At 39.0% G+C, this 24,589-nt stretch overlaps 2 protein-coding genes across 4 annotated transcripts; both read left to right on the top strand.

Annotated features, from left to right (window-relative positions):
• Window positions 1-2,273: 2,273 nt before the first annotated feature.
• ANKRD2 (ankyrin repeat domain 2) lies at window positions 2,274-11,246 on the top strand. 3 transcript variants are annotated; one of them, XM_083363506.1, is made up of 9 exons: window positions 2,274-2,437; window positions 3,064-3,171; window positions 5,499-5,636; window positions 6,452-6,559; window positions 7,778-7,876; window positions 8,266-8,364; window positions 9,706-9,804; window positions 10,704-10,802; window positions 11,030-11,246. In XM_083363506.1, exons 1-9 carry the CDS (start codon window positions 2,360-2,362, stop codon window positions 11,126-11,128), a joined length of 927 nt encoding a protein of 308 aa, XP_083219632.1. In that variant the 5' UTR covers window positions 2,274-2,359; the 3' UTR covers window positions 11,129-11,246. The 3 variants fall into 3 exon arrangements, with proteins under 3 accessions (XP_083219632.1, XP_083219631.1, XP_083219633.1); XM_083363505.1 differs by having other exon boundaries at window positions 6,452-6,573; window positions 7,786-7,876; XM_083363507.1 differs by lacking the exon at window positions 9,706-9,804.
• A 3,962-nt stretch (window positions 11,247-15,208) lies between these two features.
• Window positions 15,209-23,225, top strand: HOGA1 (4-hydroxy-2-oxoglutarate aldolase 1). Its single transcript, XM_083364453.1, has 7 exons — window positions 15,209-15,589; window positions 18,422-18,550; window positions 18,678-18,805; window positions 20,109-20,243; window positions 21,413-21,509; window positions 21,754-21,887; window positions 22,826-23,225. Exons 1-7 carry the CDS (start codon window positions 15,343-15,345, stop codon window positions 22,973-22,975), a joined length of 1,020 nt encoding a protein of 339 aa, XP_083220579.1. The 5' UTR covers window positions 15,209-15,342; the 3' UTR covers window positions 22,976-23,225.
• Window positions 23,226-24,589: the final 1,364 nt, after the last annotated feature.

The raw sequence follows: 24,589 nt of genomic DNA, 5'->3' as shown, positions 1-24,589 counted from the left end.
AACTTCTCCCTCAAGCATTCGATGGAGTGACTGTGGACGACTGTCAGGTATCTCCATTCCCCCGATTCATCCCAAGCGGCTGGCCGCTTCGCCTTTTTCAGCATCGGCGAGCGAAATCTGCAGGAATGGGAATTCAGCTTCAGCAGCCTTCATGGTGCTTTTCTGTGGCAGGGCAGCATCCGATTGCCAAGTCCCTCCAAAGACTAATGGCTGCATCATGCGGAACCTCCTGGGCTTTCGGTCTGGCTCCAGCTGCAGAGGCTGCACTCTCTGCCTGGGCTGTAGCCTGCTTTCCATCCGATGCCACCGTGCTGAGGCTCACGGCCAATTCCTGATTCCTTCTTTTCCATCTTGAAATCTTCCCTGTTTCTTTGTCGTCGTCCCAAAGGTTTAGGTAGGTGACTGGGGCTCAGGATCCCACATTTTAAAATAAAATGGAGTTTTGGTTTAATGTCATGGTTCCGATAGATGAGACCAGTAAAAGAGAATTCCAAAGCAAAAAGTTTCCTTAAAGGACATATTTATTTGGCTAAATAGTATCAGCATGATCAAAAGTGAAACCAAGATTGAAGTTTCCTCCCAAAGGTTACAATGTTACAAAGTTAAACTTCCCACCCCAGTAAATATGTCATAAATCACATTCCCCAATTAACTACTGTACTTGAGTGGGCTTTCTAATGGAAGCTTAAGCCCGCCATAATGCAATCAGCAATGACCTTGGTTCCCACAGAACAATTTATTGTTTTGACTAAGCTAAAAAATATTCATCCCCCCTCCCAATTCCATGGCAACTGAAAACAAAGGGAAAATGGCTTCAGCCAAATTCATTTGCAGTGTTGACAGAGTGAACCCTGAATTACAGATCAACTGTTCATTTTTTAAAGGTCAAATTAGCTGATTGGTGAAAGATCAAACATGTACCAATTTATATGATGCTACCTAGCATTCTTAATATGGCAATTTTATAAAGACCTATATCAGCTGGACCCTAGAACCTCACATCAGTTGTTAATATTTGGATGTGCCAACTTCTACAGACAAATTACACTTTTGCAAAACTTGTGGCCATGAACTGTTATCTATATATTTAGTAGCAGAGTTACTTTGCCTCCAGTTCATATAGCTTTGAAAATTACATTTTCACAACTTTAACATTTTTTAAATACCTAGAATGCAAGATTACAAGTTATAAAGAACTTCAGTGATAATAAGTTAACTCTCTGGAACTAAATTACCAGATGTTTAATCTGCTTATAAAAATACATATGCAGTATACGATCTTGTTTTTATCGTGCAGATAGGTATTAGGAAATATAGACTGATTGTGGTTAAAATCATTCACCTCAGGAAACTGGGATAGTAGGAAAAAGGATGTTAAGCAGATTCAAGCCTCGTTATAAAATGGGCCAAAATATATTTGGTCAATCAACCTATTCCCTCCCTTAGTAGTTCATTCTGTATCCCTAGGTAAGAAAACTTCTATTGTTGGAAAGAAAGTTGCCCAAATAAATTCTGAGTGATTATTAGCAAAAAGGATTCCCATTTTGTGCATGCAGAAACAATCCATTAGTTGAGCAATGTTGCTGTCATACTTTAGGGGGGGAGGGGCACAGAGACTGTGTCCGCTATAAATAGTTCTCAGCTCAACTCTTCCTAATGTCATCTCATCTGCCCCCAGTTCACCCATTATTATTCATAGTATTCCATGATCACTATTCCAGGCTTTGTGACTAACTTAGATGCCCGGCAGTTTGGCAAACCTTTCTGGCAGACCCTTTGGGCTGGTATGTAATATGTAGCACTTTCCCTTAGCAGGTAGCATTTTAAAATAAATAGGGAGCTTCCTAATTTGGTATTCTTCATATCTGTTGGATTATAAATCTACTGTTCTCAACTAGTGTACTCAGGCTATGTAACTCAACACATCTGGAGGACGCCAAGTTGGGGATCACTTCTATGTTTATATATTAGATTATTCTACCAAGAATTGTAATGATTCGTAAGTAGTTATGGAGAATATCCAGGCATGGAGCTATAAACACTACCCACAATATGGGACTAAAGGAATTCTGCCAAAATCCCACCCGCCTTTGCAGTTCAGGGAATTATATGTTCACTTCCTGATTAGCCAGAGACTGTGACTAATAAAGGATCACTAGAAATACCATTAGTGAAAAGGAAGAGAGTTTGACAGACTGAGCTCATGACAAAGGCACCTGGGGGCAGGACATACATCTTAATATCAGTGACTGCGAGAGGAGATGTCAGAGAATACTTACTGTACAGTATATAAGATAGGGTAGTTGAGTCAGAACCTGAGGAATAGGCGAGACGATTCACATTTCCAGGACAAACAAAGATGGATATGGACCACAAGATAAAATGGGCAACGGAGCTGATTGAAGAGAAGCTGAAACTGGAAGAAGAACAGCAGCAAGTGAGTATCTAAAGCCAAATAAGGCTGGTTATTTGGGACCCAGGCAGTAAATGTAGATGTAGAAGATAGGACCTGGAAGGTTACTGAATCCTATGGATGGAAGTTGTTGGCACAAGTCAGGCAAAATATTCTTGCCAGCCAAAGCTTTATCAGAGAATTTTGTGAATTGGTTCAGGAAGCATGTTTTGAGGGGAAACCATGTTTTGGCCTCGAGTTTTAATGTTATGATTAAAAGAATCTGAAGAGGGAACCACTTTTATGGAAAGCATGAAATATATTGCTGCTTTATCAGACTGTAGTATACCAAGGTCTCCCAAGAAAACTCTAGGTATTAAGAGAGAAAGCCTCATTCTCTTACTCCATCTGGATATCTTGGTGGTAAAAAATAGGTTTCGAGGTAACTATTGGGGTATGCTGGGAGCAGCAAGAGATTATTGTTTACTTTTTATATTTTTCTTAATTTCTTTTGGGCTTTGAAAACATTAATAAATTTAGAAGAAAAAGAATTTGGATAAATCTAATAAAGCTCTCAAAAGTAGAATGCACCATAAATTAGAAAAGAAAAGAAAAAGCAGAGAGGACATGCCTCAGGCTTGAACACTTTCTCCATTTTTTTTTAAACTCAGAAAAAACACTCCTCCATAATGCCACGTGAAGTGGTCCGGTTGAATATCCCACATCTGGAGAAAGAGAAAAATCATGAACCTCTTAACAAGGACATTGCAAGTCTTAAGGTGAGTGGGATTCTTAGATCCTATTTCACTATTCTACCAACAAAACTCACACCCAGAACATATTTCATTGGCTAAAACATTCTCTGTTTATTAGTCACTAGCTTTCTACCACTCCAGGAGGCATTGGATGTAATTGTCTGTGTAGATGTAATTGTCAGAGTAGATCTGAATGTGAAATGGGGAAAGAACTGTAAATTCAAATTGTGATCACTTCATACAATCATCTTGATTGATTACAAGTTTTTATCAACTGATTTTTATGATGGCAAAAAAGCACGTAAAGGTCACATTCAGCATGCTAATTATTGTCCAATCTATATTGATCAGTGTTGATACAAAGATTCTAATGGAAGTGTCAGCAAACAGATTATAGCCAGTGATATCATTTGTTAAGAATGATCATGCAGAGTTTATAAAAACTAGGCAAGCAGTAGACAGCATTAGGTCATAGATCTGATAATGTTTGAATAAAAATAAAGAATCAATTTGTAATTTTATCATTTGATGTTGAAAATGCCTGTGACAAAATATATCAATAGTACATGTTTGCTGTACTAAATAGATTTGGATTTCCTTTGGAATTCATAAAGTAGAATATATGAATTGTGCACAATTGTTTTCGCCTACTTTTTCATTACTTAGAGGAACTAGACAAGGATGTCCATTTTCATCCTTGTTTTTTTAATATCTGCATGGAACCCTTGGATTTTGCTATTAGACAACTTAAGGAGATCCAAGGAGTAGTACAAAACTCAGTTGAACGCAAATTGGTTTTATTTGCAAATGAAAGTATTTTGTTTATTTCTAAACTGCATGCTACAATCCCAGAGTTGATGCACGTACGGATGTCTTTAGTAAAACAGCAAATACTCCATTTGGTTACCCATTTATTTAAGGAATACTAATTCTATATTTGTGCTGAATCCATTAAAAATCCAGGTATGTCTACACCAAAGGATATGATAACATATAAATACAATATATAGAGAGGTTTCTTGAGATAGATGGTAATCATAAATCCTTACACTTTGGGGAAAGGTGAATGCTCTCAAAATGAATATTATTCCCAAATTAATTTATATTCTAAGAAGAATTCCAGTTCATATTTCTGGAAAATATTTTCAGAAAATATTTTTTCCTTTAGAAAATTACTATGGAGTTGTTTGATTTCAAGAATATCTTCACAGAAAATGCAATTACCAATTAATAAGAGAGGAATTGGTTTTCTGTATTTGGAATTATATCATCGTGCTTGTCTATTGTCAGATATTAAGTACTGAAAGCCAATAGATGGTGTTAATTTTCTTACTTGGACAACTTATACGTTAAATATACTAAAACTCTAGTAAACCTAGAAACAATTAAGTTAGTTAAAAATGGAATGGAATGTTTAATCAAAAAAGATTTGTTCCTTTTTCCCATGCTATATTGGGAAACCCAACTTTAAAAATTAAGAAAAGGATGGTGATATGGAAAAATTGAATGGAAGTAGTGATAATTGACTTTGGATCAACTGATAGATGAATGAATATGAATTTTTAACATACTCTGTGTTAAGAGACAAGTATCCTGTACTAGGTATAATTGAATCGCAATATTTATAGTTACCACACTTGTTAACAAGGTTGGATCAGCAGCATTTTCGGCTTCTGAAACCCCTAAGACTCTAGTATAACTTGTTAAATCTTTAAAACTAAAACATCTATTGTTATTTTTAAAACAAATATCATAGAAACTATCGATTTGCTATGCAGATGCTAAGAAATTAGAGGAATAAAGAGTTAAAGGTTGCTCTATTTATGTATTTATTTATTTTTATTCGTTATATTTAAGAACCACCCATTTCCCTCACTAAGGGACTCTGGGCAGTCTACAATAAAACATTAAAAGCATAAAAACAGTATATAAATTTTTAAAGAGGCAAGAATTGTTAAAATTAATTAAAAAGCAAGGGGAGGGCTCCAGGGCACTAATCAGCCCCATGCTTTCATACTTCTTGGTGCGTCCCAAGCAAGGGGGCAGAGCCATGCTTTTATGTCTTTCCTGAAGGTCAGGAGAGTGGCAGCCCACCTCATCTCTGGGGGAGCGTTCCACGGGGGGGGGAAGGGGTGGTAATGACAAGAAGGGTCTCTTCCTGGACCCCACTAGTTGGAATTCTTTGGTTGACAGGATCCGCAACGTACCTTTCCTGCCTGACTGGGAAGGAAAGGCTGATGTAACAGGCCAAAGATTATTCCGTGATATTACTTAGAAAATTAGACAACTAATAGGTCCTAGACAATTTTTGAAAATCATAAGGGTTTTTGTGTATGTTTCTCTTCCTATAGGGACAAGAAAAGGTGCGGAAGAGTTCTGTAGACCTAAGAAAGGAGATCCTTGAAGTTGGTGGCACCGAATACTTCTTCAAACTACACAAAAAACCAAAAAAGGAGGAGAAGAAACCAGAGCCTGAACCAGAGGAAATTGTAGGAAAAGAGAAAAAGAAAATAACTGGGGGGAAAAGGAGAAAGGGAGAAAGATCAATATTTATTCCAAGCAGATGTTGGGAAGCAGAGTAAGATGGCAGAGAACAATGTTCTACAAACTGGCTGTGGGGAGAGAGAAGGAGAATTATCAAATTTATTTGCCATCCATCTCGGTGTTTGAGGCGCTACATAGATATGAACTTTAACTCCCAGAATTCCAGACCCGACACGACTATTATTGAGGATTTCAAAATAAAAGCCCATTAGTATTTTCCAAGAGCCAGTTTGGGGACTGGTTAAAGCAGGGGTGTCAAACTCAATTTCATTGAGGGCCGCATCAGCATTGCGGTTGCCCTCAGGGGGCCGGGTGGGTATGGCCAGGGTGGGCGTGGCCTACTGGGTGGGCGTGGCTAGAGTGCGTATGACCTACTGGGTGGGTGTGGCCAGCTCTACATCGTTCGCATCAAGGGTGCCTATGGGGGCCTGGGCAGGAGTGGGACAGATCTGAGGGTCTCTGGCAGAAGGAGGGTCTCTGGGCCAGGACCAAGGCAGTGGAGGCTGTTCCCTCACTATTTCCAGGATGGCTTTGTGGGCCACATGAAACCACTTCGTGGGCCGGATTCGGCCCCCGGGCCTTGTGTTTGACATGTCTGGGTTAAAGCATCAGGCTAGAATGTAGGAGAGTGAGGTTTTTTTAATCCAGTGCACAATATCTTGGTGGGGTTCATATTTACTTTTTCCTATAAAATACTTTTCATATAACTTTTTATATAAAAGTTAAAATATTGTCATCTTTTTAAAAAAAATGCTTACAGACTGGGCCTGTGGCAATGGAGGATTTTTTGAAAGCCGCTGTGCAGGGCCGGATACAAGTTGTGGAGAAGTTCCTGGTAGATGGAGGCTCCCCAGACACCTGTGATGAAGTAAGACCATGCAGGTGTATTTTTCTTGGGACTATTTTTCACTTTCCATAAAGATATACTGTATATTCAAATGTTTGTTGATTGAGTAGGATAATGTTAAGTTCAATGCCTGACTTAGGGTGTGCTTTGATGCTTCTGTTACTGCAAGTAAAATCCAATGTGTAAACCCTTCATTGAGGGGAATTTTTTGGACATAATCTGTTTTTAAATTGATACAAACTCCAATAGGAGAAAAGGCTCTTGATCATTAATAAAAGTACCGTAATGTTAAAATTGGAATAAGTTGCCCCAAATTTGTTATTTTCTTTCTTTTGAAAGAAAAATATCCAAAATGTATCCACAAAAAAGAGGCGCAGATGAGTAACTTGTAGACTGCTTCTGGATTTAAAATCTTTGATTTCAAGTACAGGTAGTCCTCGATTTACGACCACAATTGAACCCAAACTTTCTGTTGCTAAGCAAGACAGTTAAGTGAATGTTGCCCCATTTTGTTGCCACAGTTGTTAAGTGAATCACTGCAGTTGTTAAGTTAGTAACATAGTTGTTAAGAGAATCTAGCTTCCCCATTGACTTTGCTTGTCAGAAAGTTGCAAAAAGTGATCATACGACTCTGGAACACTGTCGTAAGAATGAATCAGTTGCCAACTGTCTAAATTTTGATTATCTGGGCATGGGGATGCTGCAATGGCCATAAGTGTGAAAAATGATCATAAGTCACTTTTTCAGCCATTGTAACTTCAAATGGTCACTAAATGAACTGTTATAAGTTGAGGGCTACCTGTATGCTTGCTCATGTCCACCTCAAGAGTAAAAATATTTGGAAAATAGAAACGTAAAATAGAAATAGAGCACTGATGGTTTTACCTAATTTCAGTAATTAAATGTCTGCAAGAAAACAAGCAAGCTCAGAGCACCAAGGTTTCCTCATTTCAATCTTGAGCTACAAATATTCTCCTTTATTAATAGAAACATCATTCCAATAGCACAACTGCTCTTTTCAATACATCCCTATAAAAATAAAACGGGGGTGGGGGGAGAAATTTGGTTTAAAACAGCATATGGAGGAGTCATGCATATTGATTTGTTAAGAGCAGCTACGGGAAATGTGGTGTTTTAAAAAGCAAGGAACCCATGAATGCTAGAAAATCATATTTTGGACATGGCCTTTTCTCTTTTTATCCAGCCATTTACAGAAGACTAATGCTTTCCCTCACTTAGTTCCACAGGACAGCTTTGCATCGTGCCTCCCTGGAAGGGTACACAGAAATTGTAGAAAAGCTTTTGGACCGAGGTGCCACTATTGACTTCAGAGATCGCGTAAGATACTTCTCTGTAGTGCTTTTTTTGTAAAAGAAAAAGGCGCCGGAACTCACACCTGTCATACAACCTGCCTTGCCTACCCTACAAGGTTCTATCCAAAAAAGGTGCCGGAACTCCGTTTTGAGCATTCTATGAGGAAAAAAGCCCTGCTTCTCTGTCTCTGCTGAGATGGCCACCCTTTCTCTGCATGGGCTATTTATGCATTATTGTCACCAAATTCCTCTAAAGCACAGTGGAAATATATATGGAGTATATCTATTTGTTTGTCTTGGGTTGAGAGTTATAACTATATGGAATCAAAAAGAGGATCCCAAAGAATATTGGAGACGACCTTGGAAGAAGACTGGAACAGTTGTCTCCTGACAACTCATGTTTTTTGTTGACAGTTGGATTGCACAGCTTTGCACTGGGCCTGTCGTGGTGGACAGCTAGCTGTTGTGAAGCTCTTGCAGGAAAAAGGGGCTAATCTAAAGTTGAAGGACAAGGTGAGTTGAGAGGTGGAAACCTGGTTCAAAAAAAGAGGTCAGTGTCACATGGGAAATTTGAAAAAAAGATTTAAGGAAATAGGAAGATTCTAGTTTTAAGGCAGAATACACAACTTGTAGTTCTCTCAAAGCTTTAGGTGATTCAGTAGATTGTCTCCAAAACCCAACTATAATATTTCATGCAACAAAGGAAGAAACTTATCAAATACATGATTGCGATTAATGAAATTAAATTAATTCTGTCTAGAATGCCCGCTTTTTGGAGTGCGAATCCAAGTACATTAGTCACAAGTGAAGATACAAACCTTCATCTCCCCACTTTCAAGATTCAGGAATATAACTAGGCTTTCTAGAAGAACTGGAAAATAAGGTTTACTGAATCTACTATTAGTATTTTATTTGGGATGTACTTAAATTTAAACCTCTAGTATTATTGTTGGCTATACAGTCAGCCAGATGTTAGATTTGGCATTTTTATCTACCTTTTGAGTCCTTCCCAAGGACCTGGGATAAACAGATTTTGTTATCTGATGGTATCAAAAGGACCTTTGGAGGATGTAAGCTGTTCCAAGTGCTTTTTGACTGATGGGGATTTTGTTAATGCCAATGAAATTCAAGTGGTGTACAGATGCCCAAGGTGCCTATTACTATTGATACTAGCTTTGCTTTCTTTTGCAACAGTTCTACTTTTATTAGCAGGTCCTTGTATTTTGTGATTTTCTCCAGAACTTTCTCTTCTAATTCTGCTGTCTGCAAGCTCTGCCATATCCACTATGCACATTTTTTTGTCTTTCTTATTGACAATTGTTAAGTCTAGGTGTTATATGTCAGGTGCTTGTCTGTTTGAATTCTAAAGTCCCAGAGCACTTCATTACTATTAGATTTCTATACTGCCTTTTTAAAATATAGAAATAACTCAGTGGTGAACATAATACTCCTCCTTACTTCTCTTTCCCCCCACCCCCAGTAACCCTTTGAGTTGGGTTGGGCTAAGAGAGAGCAACTGACCCAAAGTCACTCACCTAGTTTTCATATCTAAGAGAGGCCCAGTACTTACAATCTCCTGGTTTCTAAGCCAGCATCTTAAATATAAGGCCTGCCTTCTCCCACCCTCATTGCAGTAGGTTGGGTTGAGAGAATGACTGGCCCAGCTGATTTCCATAGCTGAAAAAAAAGTCAGACCTGAGTCTCCGTTTTTAGTCTCAACATTTCACTATGACACCAAATACTCATTTTAATTAAATACCTTTAATTCAAGAAAAAAAAGCTAACAAGGAATCATATTTATCCTTTTCTACATTTGCTTTTTGTTCTTTATTTTTCTTCATTGTCTGAACTCAGCTTCTCAGTACGCCTTTACACGTGGCCACTCGCACTGGTGTAGCAGATGTTGTGGAACATCTGATAAACAATGGCGTGGATGTCAATTCTCGTGACCGTGTAAGAAATAACTTTTGCTGACTGCTTGTCTATTTAACATATAACTTGCACCTTAATCCACTTTTTAATGTAAATGACCACAATTACACACGCACAGAGGATTTTGTAAGAAGCATGTTACCCAGATTTTCTTGTAGTACAGGTGAGACATAAATGTAATGTGAAGTTCATGCAAATATATTTGCACTCAAAGTCACAAATGAAACAAAATGAAAACTAAGCTTGAGAAAGATGTGCTATGGTTTTATGATTTAAACATCTTCCTTTTTCAGTTTAATTTCAAATTTCTCAATCTTAATATGCTTCTTTTTTCTTTTCAAGATAGCCAAGCAATTCTCTATTGTAACAGTGTCATATCATCGTAGATATTTCAACTACTAAGCATGCATGTGCGGGGGAACCTTTACCTTTACCTTTTTAAGTACAAAATGAAATACTCTATTTCTACTTTCAGATTTCTAGTGCTTATATTTTCTACCTATAATAATGGCAAACCTGCAATCTTATCTATGACAGACAGACATTATTCAGCTGACCTGATTTTTAACTTTGTAGTATTTGCCCATTTCTTGCTATAGCTGACTCGGGAAGCCATATTCAGTGGATCCAGGCTAATTTTAATGCATGTTTTTTTAATCTGTTTATTTGGCTGCTATTTCTCCTGTTTGGGTACTATAAGCAAATTCTTGTTGACTACCAATCTTACATATAGATTTAATTCTCACATAACACTCTCATTGTGTAGTTTTGTTTGCTTTCGATAACATAATTTATGAATTTTCCTATAGTTGACTAGCATTATCTATGAACAAGTCATTAGAATTATTCAACAAACTGGTTAAAATATTAGCATTATATGTGAATTTAGACAGCGTGGCATTGTTATCTCTCTACTGCAGGAGGGAGACAGTGCCCTGCATGATGCTGTACGCCTCAATCGCTACAAAATAATTAAGATGTTGATTTTGCATGGGGCAGATATGTTGGCCAAAAATCTGGTAAGTTTTGACCCATTGTGGCCTGTACTGTGGGTTTTGTAACTTACGTTTGCAGATAAATCAGTAGCAACAAAAATAACAGCAAAAGAAATGTGGTTTCTTTTTTAGATGCTGTCTAGTGGTATTCAATAAATCAGCAAATGCATAGCCATATTTTGAAGAAATGGAACATTATCATGTCAGTTTAGAGTTTGTCAAATAACCTTATCTCTATTTCTCCAATACAGGCTGGCAAAACACCTGCAGATCTGGTGCAGTTATGGCAGGCAGATACACGGGAAGTGCTGGAAAAGAAAGAGCCAATCACAGCAGAAATGCCAACATGAGATGTAGTTGGATGAACAAAGCAGACACCCGCAATTCAAAGCAAGAATGGTTTGAAATTAAATAAATGTGGTCACAAAACTCCAATAAAGATAAAATCAAAACAAAACAAAGCCAGAAAAACAGTGGAAAAGCAGCTATTCTAATGTTCTGTTGAGTCAACCATAATGCTACTTTATCTTTGGCAGATTACGTTCAATAGCTGAGAACTTTCCATTTTTTTCAAACAGGCATTGTGAAATTTCTGCTTGTCACACAGCTGTTAAAGGTCTGATAAACAACTGCAATTCTGATATCCACTGAGTCAAATTGCAGTAAGGTATTGATAATTTCCACAATTTTCCAACAGCTGCATGATAACAAACTAGTTGGATATGACAGTTCAAATGTGATTGCTCTGGGACTGCTTGCAGGTGCAGATAACCATGTGCATCTTTTCCTATAACTGGCCAAGTAGTGAATGGCAGAAGAGACTCGCAGCTTGAGAAGCAACAGCCTTTCTGAGCGCAGAGCAACCTGCTTTCAAGCTTCCAGGAAAAATAAAAGACCAGCAATTCAATGGCTACAGGAAAAGCCATTCCATAAAGGAAATGTAAAAAGTTTATCCACAGCTTTTGCTTTTGCAAGCAGAATGTAAAGGAGATTTTAAACTGGGCCTTAACACTGTTTGAATAGATACCTTTTTACCAGGAAATTGAATATTTTTTTAAAAAAACAAAACACTAAACATATTACAATTGTCAACAGAACTCACCTATAATTACTATTAAATAACTGAAACAAATTAAAACCATGTACAAAGAGATTACAAAAGCAAAATTGTTTAAGGGGATAGGGCAGGCATGTCAAACTCCCGACATCACGTGACGTCACGCGATGTATCATGACTTTTCCCCCATTGCCGGCAATGGGGTGGGTGTGGTTTTAGTATGATGCATCTGGCCCACGGGCCAGCAGCTTGACATGCCTGGGATAGGGGAACATCATCACCAATTTAAAAAATGTAAGAATAGAAACATACAAAAGCCAGTAAAAATAATGACAAAACATCACCATTACATACAAATGCATAACATAGAATAGGTAGTTGCATGATTCTTGCATTAAAGGAAAGATTAACAAGAAAAGTGAACAATCCTTCCTTTACAAGAGCTGTGGTGGCGCAGTGGTTAGAGTGCAGTACTGCAGACTCCTACTACTACCTGCCGGCTGCCAGCAGTTTCACAGTTCGATTTTCAGCGGTTCAAGCTTGACTCAGCCTTCCTTCCGAGGTCGATAGAAAGGACCCAGACTGTTGGGGGAAATAAGCTGAGTCTATAAACTGCTTAGAAAGGGCTGTAAAGCACTGTGAAGAGGTATATAAATCTAAGTGCTATTGCTTTTGCTACCGGTATTTACATATTAATTTTAAAAATGCTAGGAGTGTAAGAAGAAAATGTAATATGTTATGAGGATAACAGTTGCAAAGTTGCACAAGCAGACACAATATATTGAGCATGTGAAGTCAGTACAAACTGTGTTATTTCTATGGTCAAAAATAGTATCAGTGCTGATTACAACAAGGCTACAAATCATGTAAAAACACAATACTCCACTCTATAGTCAATTTAGAATTAACACTAAAGATGAAAAGACACAAACGTGTTGTCTTTTTTATCTTCTAACGTTTAAAACAGAGTACAAAAGAAAAATGTAACTTTGATCTAGCCATCTGTTAAAATTATCTACCAATCATAGCAATGCACACACTAAATATTAATTTGATTAATTCATGTCCAAAGCATACATTTCAGAGAACTGCAAAGTCTGTCAACCTGGAGAACCTATTACATACTAGAATGTGAACCTAAGCATCAATTGGGTGGCTGCCATGAGTTTGTCTGCTGGCCTTACTTTCCAAGTTGCATATTCACTTAAGAACAATTCACTTGAGGACATAGGACAACCTTTGTGTCTTTCGCAGAAATGTCCTTTCCAATATTGCATAAGATGCATTCCGGGTGAACAGGGAAGCCAAGGCTAAATTGGGTTAACAAATGGAGATCAGATATGTTGACAAAATAAGTTATTATTTTCTACCCATTAAAAGCACTAACACCCTTCAGCAGAGAAAAGAAGCATGTGAACAAGGCACATTAAACTGAGTAAAGAAAATGCAAACTCTGCCATGTTGCCACTCTCTAGTCAGCACAACTCTTGATGGAGTTTTTCTATGGATAATTGCATTGCCTAAACTTGGATGGTATCATGGTAAGGAGAGAAAGTACTTCTGTGGGAAGTTAGCCCCCAAAAGAAGGAAATATTAAAAGGGCAGAATATAATTCCCTAAAGGATTTTAAAAGCAGAAACCAACCCTGCCCCCAAGTCTCTCTGTCCCAGGCAGAAACCAAGTTGCAGATGTGATTATCTTGTCAGAAAGACTGGAATCAGGAAACTGGGATTAGGAAGAAAGATCTCTAGAATCAACACCAAAAATCTAAGAGTCATCAGCCACAGCCCCAGGGAAGTAGGATATGACCTTTGGGACATAATAGGATTAATCCACCACCATTAGAATACCAGAAAGGCGCACTCAGACTCAGGTCAAAGTTTATGCCATAGGAACAACTCCAAACAAAAGGCTCCAGAGGGTATAAAAACCCACTCACTACATGTGCTCTCTCTCTCTCTTTTTCTTTCAGAGCCATCTTCCTGTCTGGCTCTTCTCTTCAGTAAACTGCAACTTTCTTTCTAAAGCAGTCGCCATGTTGTTTATTCCTGGCTTGGACTGAACCGTGATGAAGAGTTTTCCTTCAACACTTCTGGAACATTGGTACAGCTAAGATACACTTAAGCAGGGCTCTTTGAAGGGCTAGGGGCAAGCTAAAGACGTATCATGAAATGCCCCCCAAAGATGTTGCCAGGGCATGTTTGTATCACGGTTAGGTGAAAATAGGGAAAAGCCTATAATTCCCAAGAACAACCTCAAAGTTTATAAAATCTGTTAGGGTTTGTCACTGTTTACCTGGGGAGAAGGGGGAGGATTTGAATGACTGAATGGATCTGAAACAGCCAACAGGTGCCAGTGCTGTTTATTAATGGAATTTATAGGTTGCTCAGAGTAGTCTCAGACCGGAACAGGTATAAATCCAATAAACAAGCTCAAGGGATGGGCAGATGTTTCTGCTTTGTAGTGACAAAAGGCTATAAAAGCCTAATTTATATCTAAGCAAATAAGCCCATTCTCTCAGCCACCTCTTTGCTTAACTGTGGATTATTGAATAAGCCACATTTTTAGCTAAGCGTGTATTTGTGGGGGCAAAATCAAATAAATCATATTACGATATAGAACGCAATTGCCATTTTGCTCTCTCTTTCTGGCCTGTCATGGTTGTTTATACTGCTGGTATGGCCTGTCATGAAAGGCTCTTTTTTTTCACCTCTGGCTTTCCCTTCTTCTTCCTCTTCTCCACAACCGCCTTTTTCATGGATTTTATCAAACTCAGTCCTCAAATACTTCCTTCTGTATACTGCTTCGAATAGCACTGAGTGAAGCGATTTATAAACTCATAAAGACCTGAAGACCTGGCTCTTCGAGCTTTCTGGCCTAGACTGAGAGTATTAACTGAGGTTTTAATTGTATTTTTAATTGTAATTGGGTTTTTATTTCAAGGTTAGTGTAATTATTTTAATTGTTTTAAATTTTTGTAACTTGTTGCATTGTTTTAAAAAACCTTGTGAACCGCCCTGAGTCCTACGGGAGAAGGGCGGTATATAAGTTTAATAAAATAAAATAAAATAAATAAATAGCTAAGGAAACCCTAGACTCAGTGGGAGTTTGGCCTACTTCCCTATGGGGTTCAGGCCCAGCCTGAAAGCTGAAAAGGAACCGAAGAGAAGGAAGAGGTGAAGCGGCGCCCGCTTTCTCATTTCAGGTCTCCTAAAGCAGAGTTTCTCAACCTTAGCCACTTTAAGAGATATGGACTTCAACTCCCAGAATTCTCCAGACCGCATCACTGGCTAGGGAATTCTGGGAGTTGAAGTCCACACCTCTTATAACAGCTAAGGTTGAGAAACATTGTCCTAAAGGAGGCCAGCCAGCCAGCCGTCTCCGAGCTGAAATGTGAGGTCTGACTCCCCGCCCCTCGGGCGGCCTCGGAGGACTTTTTCCCCCCGCCTTCTTCAAGGGATCCGGTGGTCCGGGACGGCACAGCATTCGCCTCAGGCAACAGCGGGGATGGCCAGGGCGACCCTAGCCCGGCGCTTTCTGTGCCCCTTTTGGCCGCGGACCCCTTGCGCGAGCCCCGCGCCCGTCGCGGCGGGAGGTGTTCCCCGAAGGTCCTTGGCTGCAGCGGCACCTGCTCGCCGCCTAGATCTGCGGGGTATCTATCCGCCCCTCGTCACCCCTTTCACGTCTCAAGGCCGTGTAGATTACGCCCGGTTGCAGGAGAATCTGCGCCTCTACGCCGAAATCCCCTTCCGAGGTAAGGGTCGGCGCTCTTGAGGGGAGAAGGACACACGGGGTCCTTTTGGGGTACGACATCTGTCAGGGAAGGGAGGCGAGAGGCTTGGGTGCCACTCTGCCTTACTTGCTGCATCCATGGCCAAGTTCTGTTAGATTTGTTAACTAGCTTGTGGCTGTTATGATCCCTGTGGAAAGGGGGGAAAAATCTCTTTTTTTAAGAGTTTCCGGTATGCTTTCTTTTGCTGCCTAAAATCAACCAACCACCTTACTCTCCTTGTTTTCACAGCTGTGTGTCTATGAACAGAGTTTACTACCACATTAAGCCTCTGTGTCACTGTATATAACTTGTTTTGTGAACTGAAACCTTGTGGTTATGAATCCAACTAGTGGTGGTTTATTAGTAAATTCTAGTTAAATAAAGCGTGATAGATTAACTTGTTTATAAATGCTGAACTCAGGCCATCTGGACAGACTTCTGTTAAAAGCACATTCCTGGCATAGAAAATACTCAGTTTCGGGCAAGAAACCATCATGTTTCACTGTGGAGAAAGTGCAATCAGTAAATTGTAGCAGGAAGGCAAACACCTGTTGTGGCTGAATATTATCCAGAATTTTGTTGTTGTTCAGTTGCTAAATTGTGTGCAACTCTTCTCAACACCATGAACCATAGAACACTAGGGTTCTACTGTCTTATACTGTCTCCCGGAGTTTGTCCAAAGTCATGTTCATTTCATCTATGACATTAACGTAAGTATCTCATCGTCTGCCATCTCCTTCTTCTTTTGCCCCACTTTTTCCAGTTTTGTTAGTTTAAGAAAGATTAGGAAAAAAGAAATTGACCCTTCTTACTTTATTAGTGCTTTCAAAAGGATAGGAAAGAGAAGCACAGCCGAATTATTTTGTACTCAAGGACACGCATAGTTGCCCACCCAGACTTTGGACCTAGCCTACTGTAAATGGAACATGGAAGAACATGCACTGGATAGCAGATTTTTTTTCTATCTCTGAGTAATGTTCTACTAACATTAACTAAAAGATAACCATATTAAATCAATAACAGCTTGTATACTTCTTGAATTCCCAAGAAGTATATTCTTTCCTAAAGCTCTCATCTGCTCTCAGGATAAAGCTGTTGTGTTTACATGGAACTGATCATATGTCTAACTATACTATAGATGTCAAGTAGAAATTCAATGTACTATTGCATCTTATTTATTTGTATATTGCATTTATTTTTTAATCTTTCCTTTGAGAGAAGCTGGAGGTTGTAAATAGAGATCTTTACTTTTATCCCCATAATACGTTGTGAGGTAATTTGGACTGAAATAATATTGCAAAGTCCCCTACTGAACAATGTTCCTGTTTGGATTTTAACCTGAATCTCCTCAATTCAACTGTTGGTAAAAGTTAGACGAGTCTTTTGCAATACTATATACAATACTCCCTGGGAATCTACTGAAAAACATAAGCTGAGTCAAAACATGGCAGTTAGGCTGCAAGTGCAGGAGATGTGTTCTTCTGAGTCTAAATCTTACTGTTAGGTGATGATTGCCATCAATATGACACATTACCCATAAGGCTGGAATTAATAATAGTTGGAGTTGTTTCTTACCTCTTACTTCAATGTTCATCTGGAACATGTATCTCTCTGTTTTAAAATATGCTACTATGTATTTCAAACACAAAGGAAAATGTGAGTTGTGACTTTTATACCGTAAGCAACCAAGGACCAGAGTATAAAAGAGATTTCTTCCACTTCAATATAGTATTTTAAACTTCAGTATTTGTAACTGAGAACTAGACATTTAAATGGTAGTATCCTTACTTTGGAATTCATTCTTAAAAACATTTGTATATCACTTCTATCTTTTGGATGCAAGATTAAGACATATTCACCAGACCTTGACTAATGTGGCTTGTTTACTGTTGTGCATAGACTACTAGTTTCTTAATGCCTGCTGCTTTTTCTATTGTTTGCTCATCTTATAGTTCTATAATGTTAATTATTTAATTCATTGATGACAGTATGTTGCTTTGGCAAATTTTAGTTTAAAAACATAGGTAATCCTCGATTTAGAACCACAATTGAGCCCAAAATATCTGCTGTTAAGCAAGATGGTTAAGGGAGTTTTGCCTACACTATGACCTTTCTTGCCACAGCTGTTAATTGAATCATTGCAGTTGTTAAGTTAGTAACACGGTTGTTAAGTGAATCTGGCTTCCCCGTTGACTTTGCTTGTCAGAAGGTCGCAAAAGGTGATCACATGACCCTGGGACACTGCAACCATCATAAATACATGCCAGTTGCCGAGCATCCAAATTTTGATCACAAACTGTGGAGATGCTGCAATAGTTGTAAGTATGAAAAATCGTCATAAATCACTTTTTCAGTGATGTTGTAACTTTGAATGGTCACTAAGAGCCTTGGTGGAGCAGTGGGCTAATGCCTCCTTAAGTAACACCAGCTGCCTGCAATTAGTGCAGGTTCGCATCCCACCAGGCTCAAGGTTGACTCAGCCTTCCATCCTTCCGAGGTAGGTAAAATGAGGACCCAGATTGTTGGGGGCAATAAGCTGACTTTGTAATAATGCCGCTTGGAGGGGGTGTGAAAGCCCTAATAAGCAGGCATATACATAGAATGAAGGCTATTGCTAAGCACATTGATTTGTGCTTTAAATTGTAAGCCACCCTGAGTCTTCGGAGAAGGGCAGGATATAAATGGGATTAAAAAAAAAAAGAATGGTTGTAGGTCGAGGACTGCCTGTATGCATACTTAAAACCATAGTATCAGTGAGATATATAACGATGGAAACATAAATATCTACTCAATGTTATTTTCTTATTTCTTTAGGTTTTGTAGTACATGGTTCCAATGGGGAAGCCCCCTACTTGACACAGGAGGAATGCCTGGAAGTAGTGATGCGGGTGCACCAAGCTGTGCCTAAGGAAAAGCTCCTGCTGGTTGGGTCAGGATGTGAATGTGAGCAATAAAAAGGACTAGAGGAGTCCTTATACAAGGATTCTATGTTTGGTGCCTTATTTGACCCCCAAGAAGCTGCTAATATCCCAAGAGCTGCCCTTTAATTCACTTATATTTCTTCCCTTAGCAACTTACTGCACTATTGAGAAAACAAAACAAATGGCTGACAAGGGTGCTGATGCTGCTCTTGTGGTAACTCCTTGCTACTTCCGTGGAAGCATGACCAGTGCTGCCTTGATCCATCATTACACACAGGTAAAGAAGTGGGTCAGGATATTCTCTGATTTATATTTATTAGAGATGATTGAAGTGGTCTCAAAGGTATCACATTACACCTTGAGCCAAAAAAGCAAAGCTGACATTATAGCTTAGTATTATGTATAAACCAGATCAGATGATTGGTGCTAAAGAAAGTTTTGAAGGCATGATAAGATGAGGCTACGAACAGTGATGGAGATGTTATGTATTCCTTATCTGTTACATGTTGTTTGAACTTGAAGGTATTAGAATTCAAACAAGATAGAAATTCAACTTTTTTTAAAAAAAAAATCTTGATTCAGGTGAAATTTCTTACATTATTTAGTGGCTATTGTAGATAGTAGTACTTTGTCTCACATTCTTTTGCTTGAAGACAGAGTTGAACAGAAAGCTGAAAGTGAATAATGGGAATTTGCATCTTCCATTCTTTTTCAGTATAGAGTTGAGACTAACTTCTCAGTGTTCATTCTCAAGACTGAGAATTTCACAAGCAATTGAAAAGGCCTTTCTATATCTGTGTCCTCCACATTTGTTGGAAATGCTGCATATAAGATTTGGCTGTGTTGTGAATACTGGGAATACTGGGAATTGTAATTTCAACATATTTTGAAAGATGCCAGCTTAGAATAGGCCGAGTTAAAACAATTGGTAGATCACAAGCCATTCTTGAAGTCATGGTAATTGCCATAGAAGGACTACAATTCCGAAATTTGCTGTAGTGAAAGAATGGACATATCACAATTCAGCAAAATATTATTTGATCTACATTCTACTGAACAGGAAATGCATGTAACAGTTCAGTTGTCCAGATTCAGTCTAAATACTGAAGTGCAATAACAAGCTGAGTAAAATTCAAGGCAGATGCAATTACAATATCTGTGCAACAGAGATACATAAATTGGGACCCCAACAATGTATATCCCTCTGAAAGCCTCAGACATCCTCCAGAAGTTGGCACCAGAGTATAGTGTTTATTTTGACAGATGAGAAAAATACTATTAGAGTTAATTAATTATATCTAGTCAATATTAAATTCAAGGTAGCTTTTATCTTGGCCCTGCCAATTCTTTAAAGTACCGCCCTTAGCATACTACCCAAAACTAAGTCTGGCCTTCTGTTTGAAAAGAGAGAATATGGCACACATGCACCATCCTGGTTCTGCAATAATTTGAGATTGCCTTGTATTGCCTGGACTTGGGTGAGGGGACTTGCTGAAGAATGATATTGTAAGGGCAGTTTGTTGCTCACTGGTAGATTGTTTCCCTGTGTGCCCACGTACTTTACTACTTTATGTCCCCAGGTGGCTGATGCATCTCCAATCCCTGTGATACTGTACAGTGTTCCAGCCAACACAGGCTTGGAACTGCCCAATGAGGCAGTGCTCAGCCTTGCGCAACATCCTAACATAGTGGGAATCAAGGACAGTGATGGCAATGTGAGTGAAATATGTCAACCAGGTGCTGCACTAATGTGACTTCCCTCAAGGGGATTCTTATTCCTTCTTGGTGATATAAGAATCTATCTGTTGGACATCATTTGGTGTTAAGGAATGAAAACTTGTACGCATTTTCTCTTAAGAGACCTGGAGATCTGTGAATTGTTCTTTCCTCCAATGAAGAATTAATGTTTAAGCTGTTGAAGAAAATACTTTTTAAGCATTTTTAGCACAGCCAGATGGCAATTTCCCATATACCTGATTGTCACTTGAACATTAAACTAACACTAGAGGGACAAAGCAAGTACTTTGTTAAAGTTCACATTACTGTTCTATAGAGAAATTATACCATATCTAGATTGTTAAGATTAAAGTTCAACTCTCTGTTTCACCAAAAAGCTCACTGGGTGATAACAGCCAAAGTTTATTTTACTTATGGGTAAGAATAAACATGGTAATCCCCAGGCTAAGTATATTGCAGAATAAGATGTAATATAAATGTGAAAGATAAAAAAGCTAACATTTCTGTGGTAATTATAGTTATTTCTGAAGAACTGATATAGGATGAAATCCCAACTATTGTTGTTCTACTGTAGCTGATCTGCCCTATTTCTCTTCAAGCACAGCTATACAGAAGCATTTCAAACAGCTTCAAATTTTCCTTTGCCAAACATCAGGTTAGGGGAAATTTTGCTAAGGAACTTCTGCAATCTAAAATTTTTCAACAGACCTGTCTAGATGCATGAAGCTGGAGACTGTGTAGTCCTTAGCTGCCCTTTAAATATCTAGAACTTCTTTGTAGAATAAAGTGGAAAAATACAAAACTTTAAAAAGATAACAAACCTTAGACTGGCCTTCTCCAGATGTTTTGACTCTAATTCCTATTATTATTTTGGATATGCAGACGAGCTGCTGGGACTTTTAGGACAAAACACCTGGAGAGATCCACATTGGAAAAGGCTGCTTTGGCAAAAACAAGTGGCGTGAACAGACAATATTAAGATGCTTTTTAAGGTGCCCTGTATTTATGACTTCCTTGTCGTGTGTGCTTATGAGTGCAGTATCACCATGAGTGCCCTGTGTTTCTCCTAATGGCATCTTTTGGCATTTTGGTTGTGACTGGTGATTAGTACTATCTTCTGCTACCAAGCCAACATGTCTTTTATCAGATTACCCGCCTGGCGCTGCTTGTCCACAAGACACAGAATGAAGACTTCCAGGTACTGGCAGGATCAGCTGGTTTTTTTCTAGCCAGCTGTATTGTAGGTAGGTTGTAGGATAAATGTTTCAGGATATGGGGAAGCAATACAGAAAAGGAAAGCAGCTATTGTAATATTTAAAAAAAACACTTAATACCGGTAGTTGTATTATAATGTACATGATTGCTAAGAAGCCATTATTAAGTTAGTAGAGTAATGCAAGAAAGGCAGTTGGGGTGGATGAAGTATATATGGGAAGATGAATAGTTTATAAGCTAGACATTTTCTATTGACTCTGAGCTCTACTTTAGGTGCTACAGGAGGAATCTGTGCCCTTGCCAATGTACTAGGCAGTGCTATCTGTCAGCTTGATGATCTTTGCCGTGCAGGAAATTGGGGTGAAGCCCGTGAACTGCAGCACCGATTGATTGAGCCAAATATTGCAGTAAGAGCCCTTAAATCTGGGGGAACTTAAAGAGTCTAAAGTGGAGCTATCCTTGTTGGCAAGTTGTGGGAAAAAGGGTTAGAATAATAAAAAAATGAATATTTTTGTGGCATTCCCGTAGCTGGGAATCAGTCTGAAGTCCAATTCTATCCATTTGACAAAATAATCTTCTTTGAACTGGAGGCTGTGTGCCCCATATTGTCAAATTCAATGATAAAGCAGTTCTGCTAAATCATTGTCTACTGATCTCCTGCTTTCATTCCAATAGTTTGAACTTATCACATTTAAAATTTCTATTTTGCTCTAAAAAAAACATTTAGAGGAAAAGATCACAATATATTAAAAGCCTGTGTTTCATTCACAATGGTGTGTTTCGAAAATGTGTTCCTCCCCCAAAAAACTTTTACATTATGAATTTTGAAATACTACTTTCGGATTAATTTTGGCAATTTTTTTTAAAAAAGATAGCCAGGACTTTAAATTCCTTTACTAATTTTCCTAATCCTTCTGTTTTCCATAGTTCAATGCTAGAAATGTGCTCTCTGTGTCTAAGGTACCAGAATAAATTTGTGATGTCTCTTGTTAAAAGACATTTAAATGTAAATTTAAATAATTGGCCTGAATCAATAGTGGATTTGTACTAACTCCAGATCTTACGTAAAAAATAATCATTTGCTCCAAGAACATAATAATCTACATTGTTTCAAGGAGTCTACATTGACTCAAAATGCTGAAATGATGCAGACATGACTTCCTTACCTAGGATTATGAAAAATTGCAGAGAAACAATTGTCTGTCATTACCAGTCTTTAGATAGTACAAGTCTTCAGTCTGCCATTTTCTGTGGTGGTTGCATGAAAAGAAATTTGTAAACAGTTATTCTGCAATATTAGTCAGATAGTAGCTTTTAGAATTTTATATTGTTTTTGTTCTAACAGGTCACTCGGAAATTTGGGGTCCCAGGCCTCAAGCAGGCAATGGAGTGGTTTGGCTATAAAGGAGGCTTTTGCCGCGCCCCCTTGCTCCCATTAACTGACATACAATTAATGGAATTACGCCATGATTTCACCTCCAATGGCTGGCTCTGAAGGACAAAGGAGTTCTGGCAATGCCTGCAATCTTGCTTTTAGCCAATTACTATCTAATTGGGAAAGACTCACATGTCTTGTAATTTACTTTGATGCAGCTCATTCAATGAGCCTTGGTGGAGCAGTGGGCTGATGCCTCCTTAAGTAACACCAGCTGCCTGCAATTAGTGCAGGTTCGCGTCCCACCAGGCTCAAGGTTGACTCAGCCTTCCATCCTTCCGAGGTAGGTCAAATGAGGACCCAGATTGTTGGGGGCAATTAAGCTGACTTTGTAATCATGCCGCTTGGGGTGTGTGTGTGAAAGCCCTAACAAGCAGGCATATACATAGAATGAAGGTTACTGCTAAGCTTGTAAGCCGCCCTGAGTCTTCGGAGAAGGGCGGGATATAAATGGCATTAAAATAAAAATAAAAAAATAAATAAATAAAAACTCATAGTGTACTTATTGGAGCATCGCTATAGCAACAAAACAGTGGAATAAAATCTTCAGAATGGAGTTTTAAATGAGAAAAGGCTGCATCTGCATCTCATGGTTGACTAGAAGCCCAAAATTCCTTTGCCACTTAAAATTTCTCAATTCTGCATGTCTAGAATATAGTCTTATCTTATATTCTATTCTTCAGCATTTTCCTATACCATGACTAGTTCTGGAATCATAGAATGTTGAAATGCTAATTCTCTGGGTTCAGAAGTCAGATATGTGAAATCATAATGTCCTATGTAAAAGATGACATTTCATTCGTTTTTGTGACTTACCAGGCACCACTACCTCTTGTACAATAAATGGAGTTTGTTGCATAGTTGTATAATCCACTGAAAAATTGAACATTCCTGAGGTGGTATAAGAATGTGCAGTTAGTAAATGATTATGTGCCATCAAGTCATTTTTGACTTTTAATAACTACATAGATTTTCTCCATTACAATTATCTCTAACCTATTACTGTATCTATATATTTATGGTATTCACCAGTGCTTTTTTTCTAAAAAAAAAAAGTGCTGGAACTCAGAGGTGCTGTCACTGGGAGCAATGCCGGTGTCTTGCTACGGCGTCGCCACCTGTCCTTTGCACCCCCGCCCCTGCGGCCTGGAGCCACAAGCTGCAGGGATTCCCCTCCCCACAGCCGCTGTGGGGATTCCCCTCCCCGCAGTTGCCACGCCACGGCCCGTGCTGAGGCCCCACCCGGAGCTGCTCCGAACCCCGACCCAGAGCTGTGTTCCTCGTGGCAGTGGTGTCTGGCACAAAACAGCTGATGGCCTCTGGCACCAGCACCCGTTCACTTACTGCCCCGTCGCTTCCAAATGCAGTAAGTGAGTGAGAGAGCAAGTGGTGTTTGGAAGCGATGGGGCAGTAAGTGAGTGAGTGAATGAGCAAATGGCGTTTGGAAGCGACGGGGCAGGGGCAGTAAGTGAGTGAGCGAGCAAGAGGCCTTTGAAAGAGACCGTGTGAGTGGGGGAGAGACTGAACGAGGTGCCTTTGAAAGAGACAGAGGAGTGAGTGAGAGCGACTGGAGGTTTTGTGAGCAAAGTGTGAATGAGTGGGGGAGCTTTTGCGAGCGAAGGGTGAGAAAAAAGGGGAAAAGTGAGGGGGAGGCAGGAAAAGGAAAAGGCACTG

Source organism: Vipera ursinii (genome assembly GCF_947247035.1).
Source record: "Vipera ursinii genome assembly, chromosome: 5".
Lineage (NCBI taxonomy): Eukaryota > Metazoa > Chordata > Lepidosauria > Squamata > Viperidae > Vipera > Vipera ursinii.
The sequence above is the reverse complement of the archived record's forward strand: the minus strand, read 5'-3'. Positions and strand labels throughout refer to the sequence as shown.

Bases quoted from the DNA above. Each gene is read 5' to 3' on its own strand.
- ANKRD2 (XM_083363505.1), top strand. From the start codon at position 2,360: ATGGATATGGACCACAAGATAAAATGGGCAACGGAGCTGATTGAAGAG. The intron at 3,172-5,498 runs GTGAGTGGGATT...CTCTTCCTATAG, and splicing joins AGGACATTGCAAGTCTTAAG to GGACAAGAAAAGGTGCGGAA. The intron at 9,805-10,703 runs GTAAGAAATAAC...TCTCTACTGCAG, and splicing joins ATGTCAATTCTCGTGACCGT to GAGGGAGACAGTGCCCTGCA.
- HOGA1 (XM_083364453.1), top strand. From the start codon at position 15,343: ATGGCCAGGGCGACCCTAGCCCGGCGCTTTCTGTGCCCCTTTTGGCCG. The intron at 15,590-18,421 runs GTAAGGGTCGGC...TTATTTCTTTAG, and splicing joins CGCCGAAATCCCCTTCCGAG to GTTTTGTAGTACATGGTTCC. The intron at 18,551-18,677 runs GTGAGCAATAAA...TTCTTCCCTTAG, and splicing joins GGTTGGGTCAGGATGTGAAT to CAACTTACTGCACTATTGAG.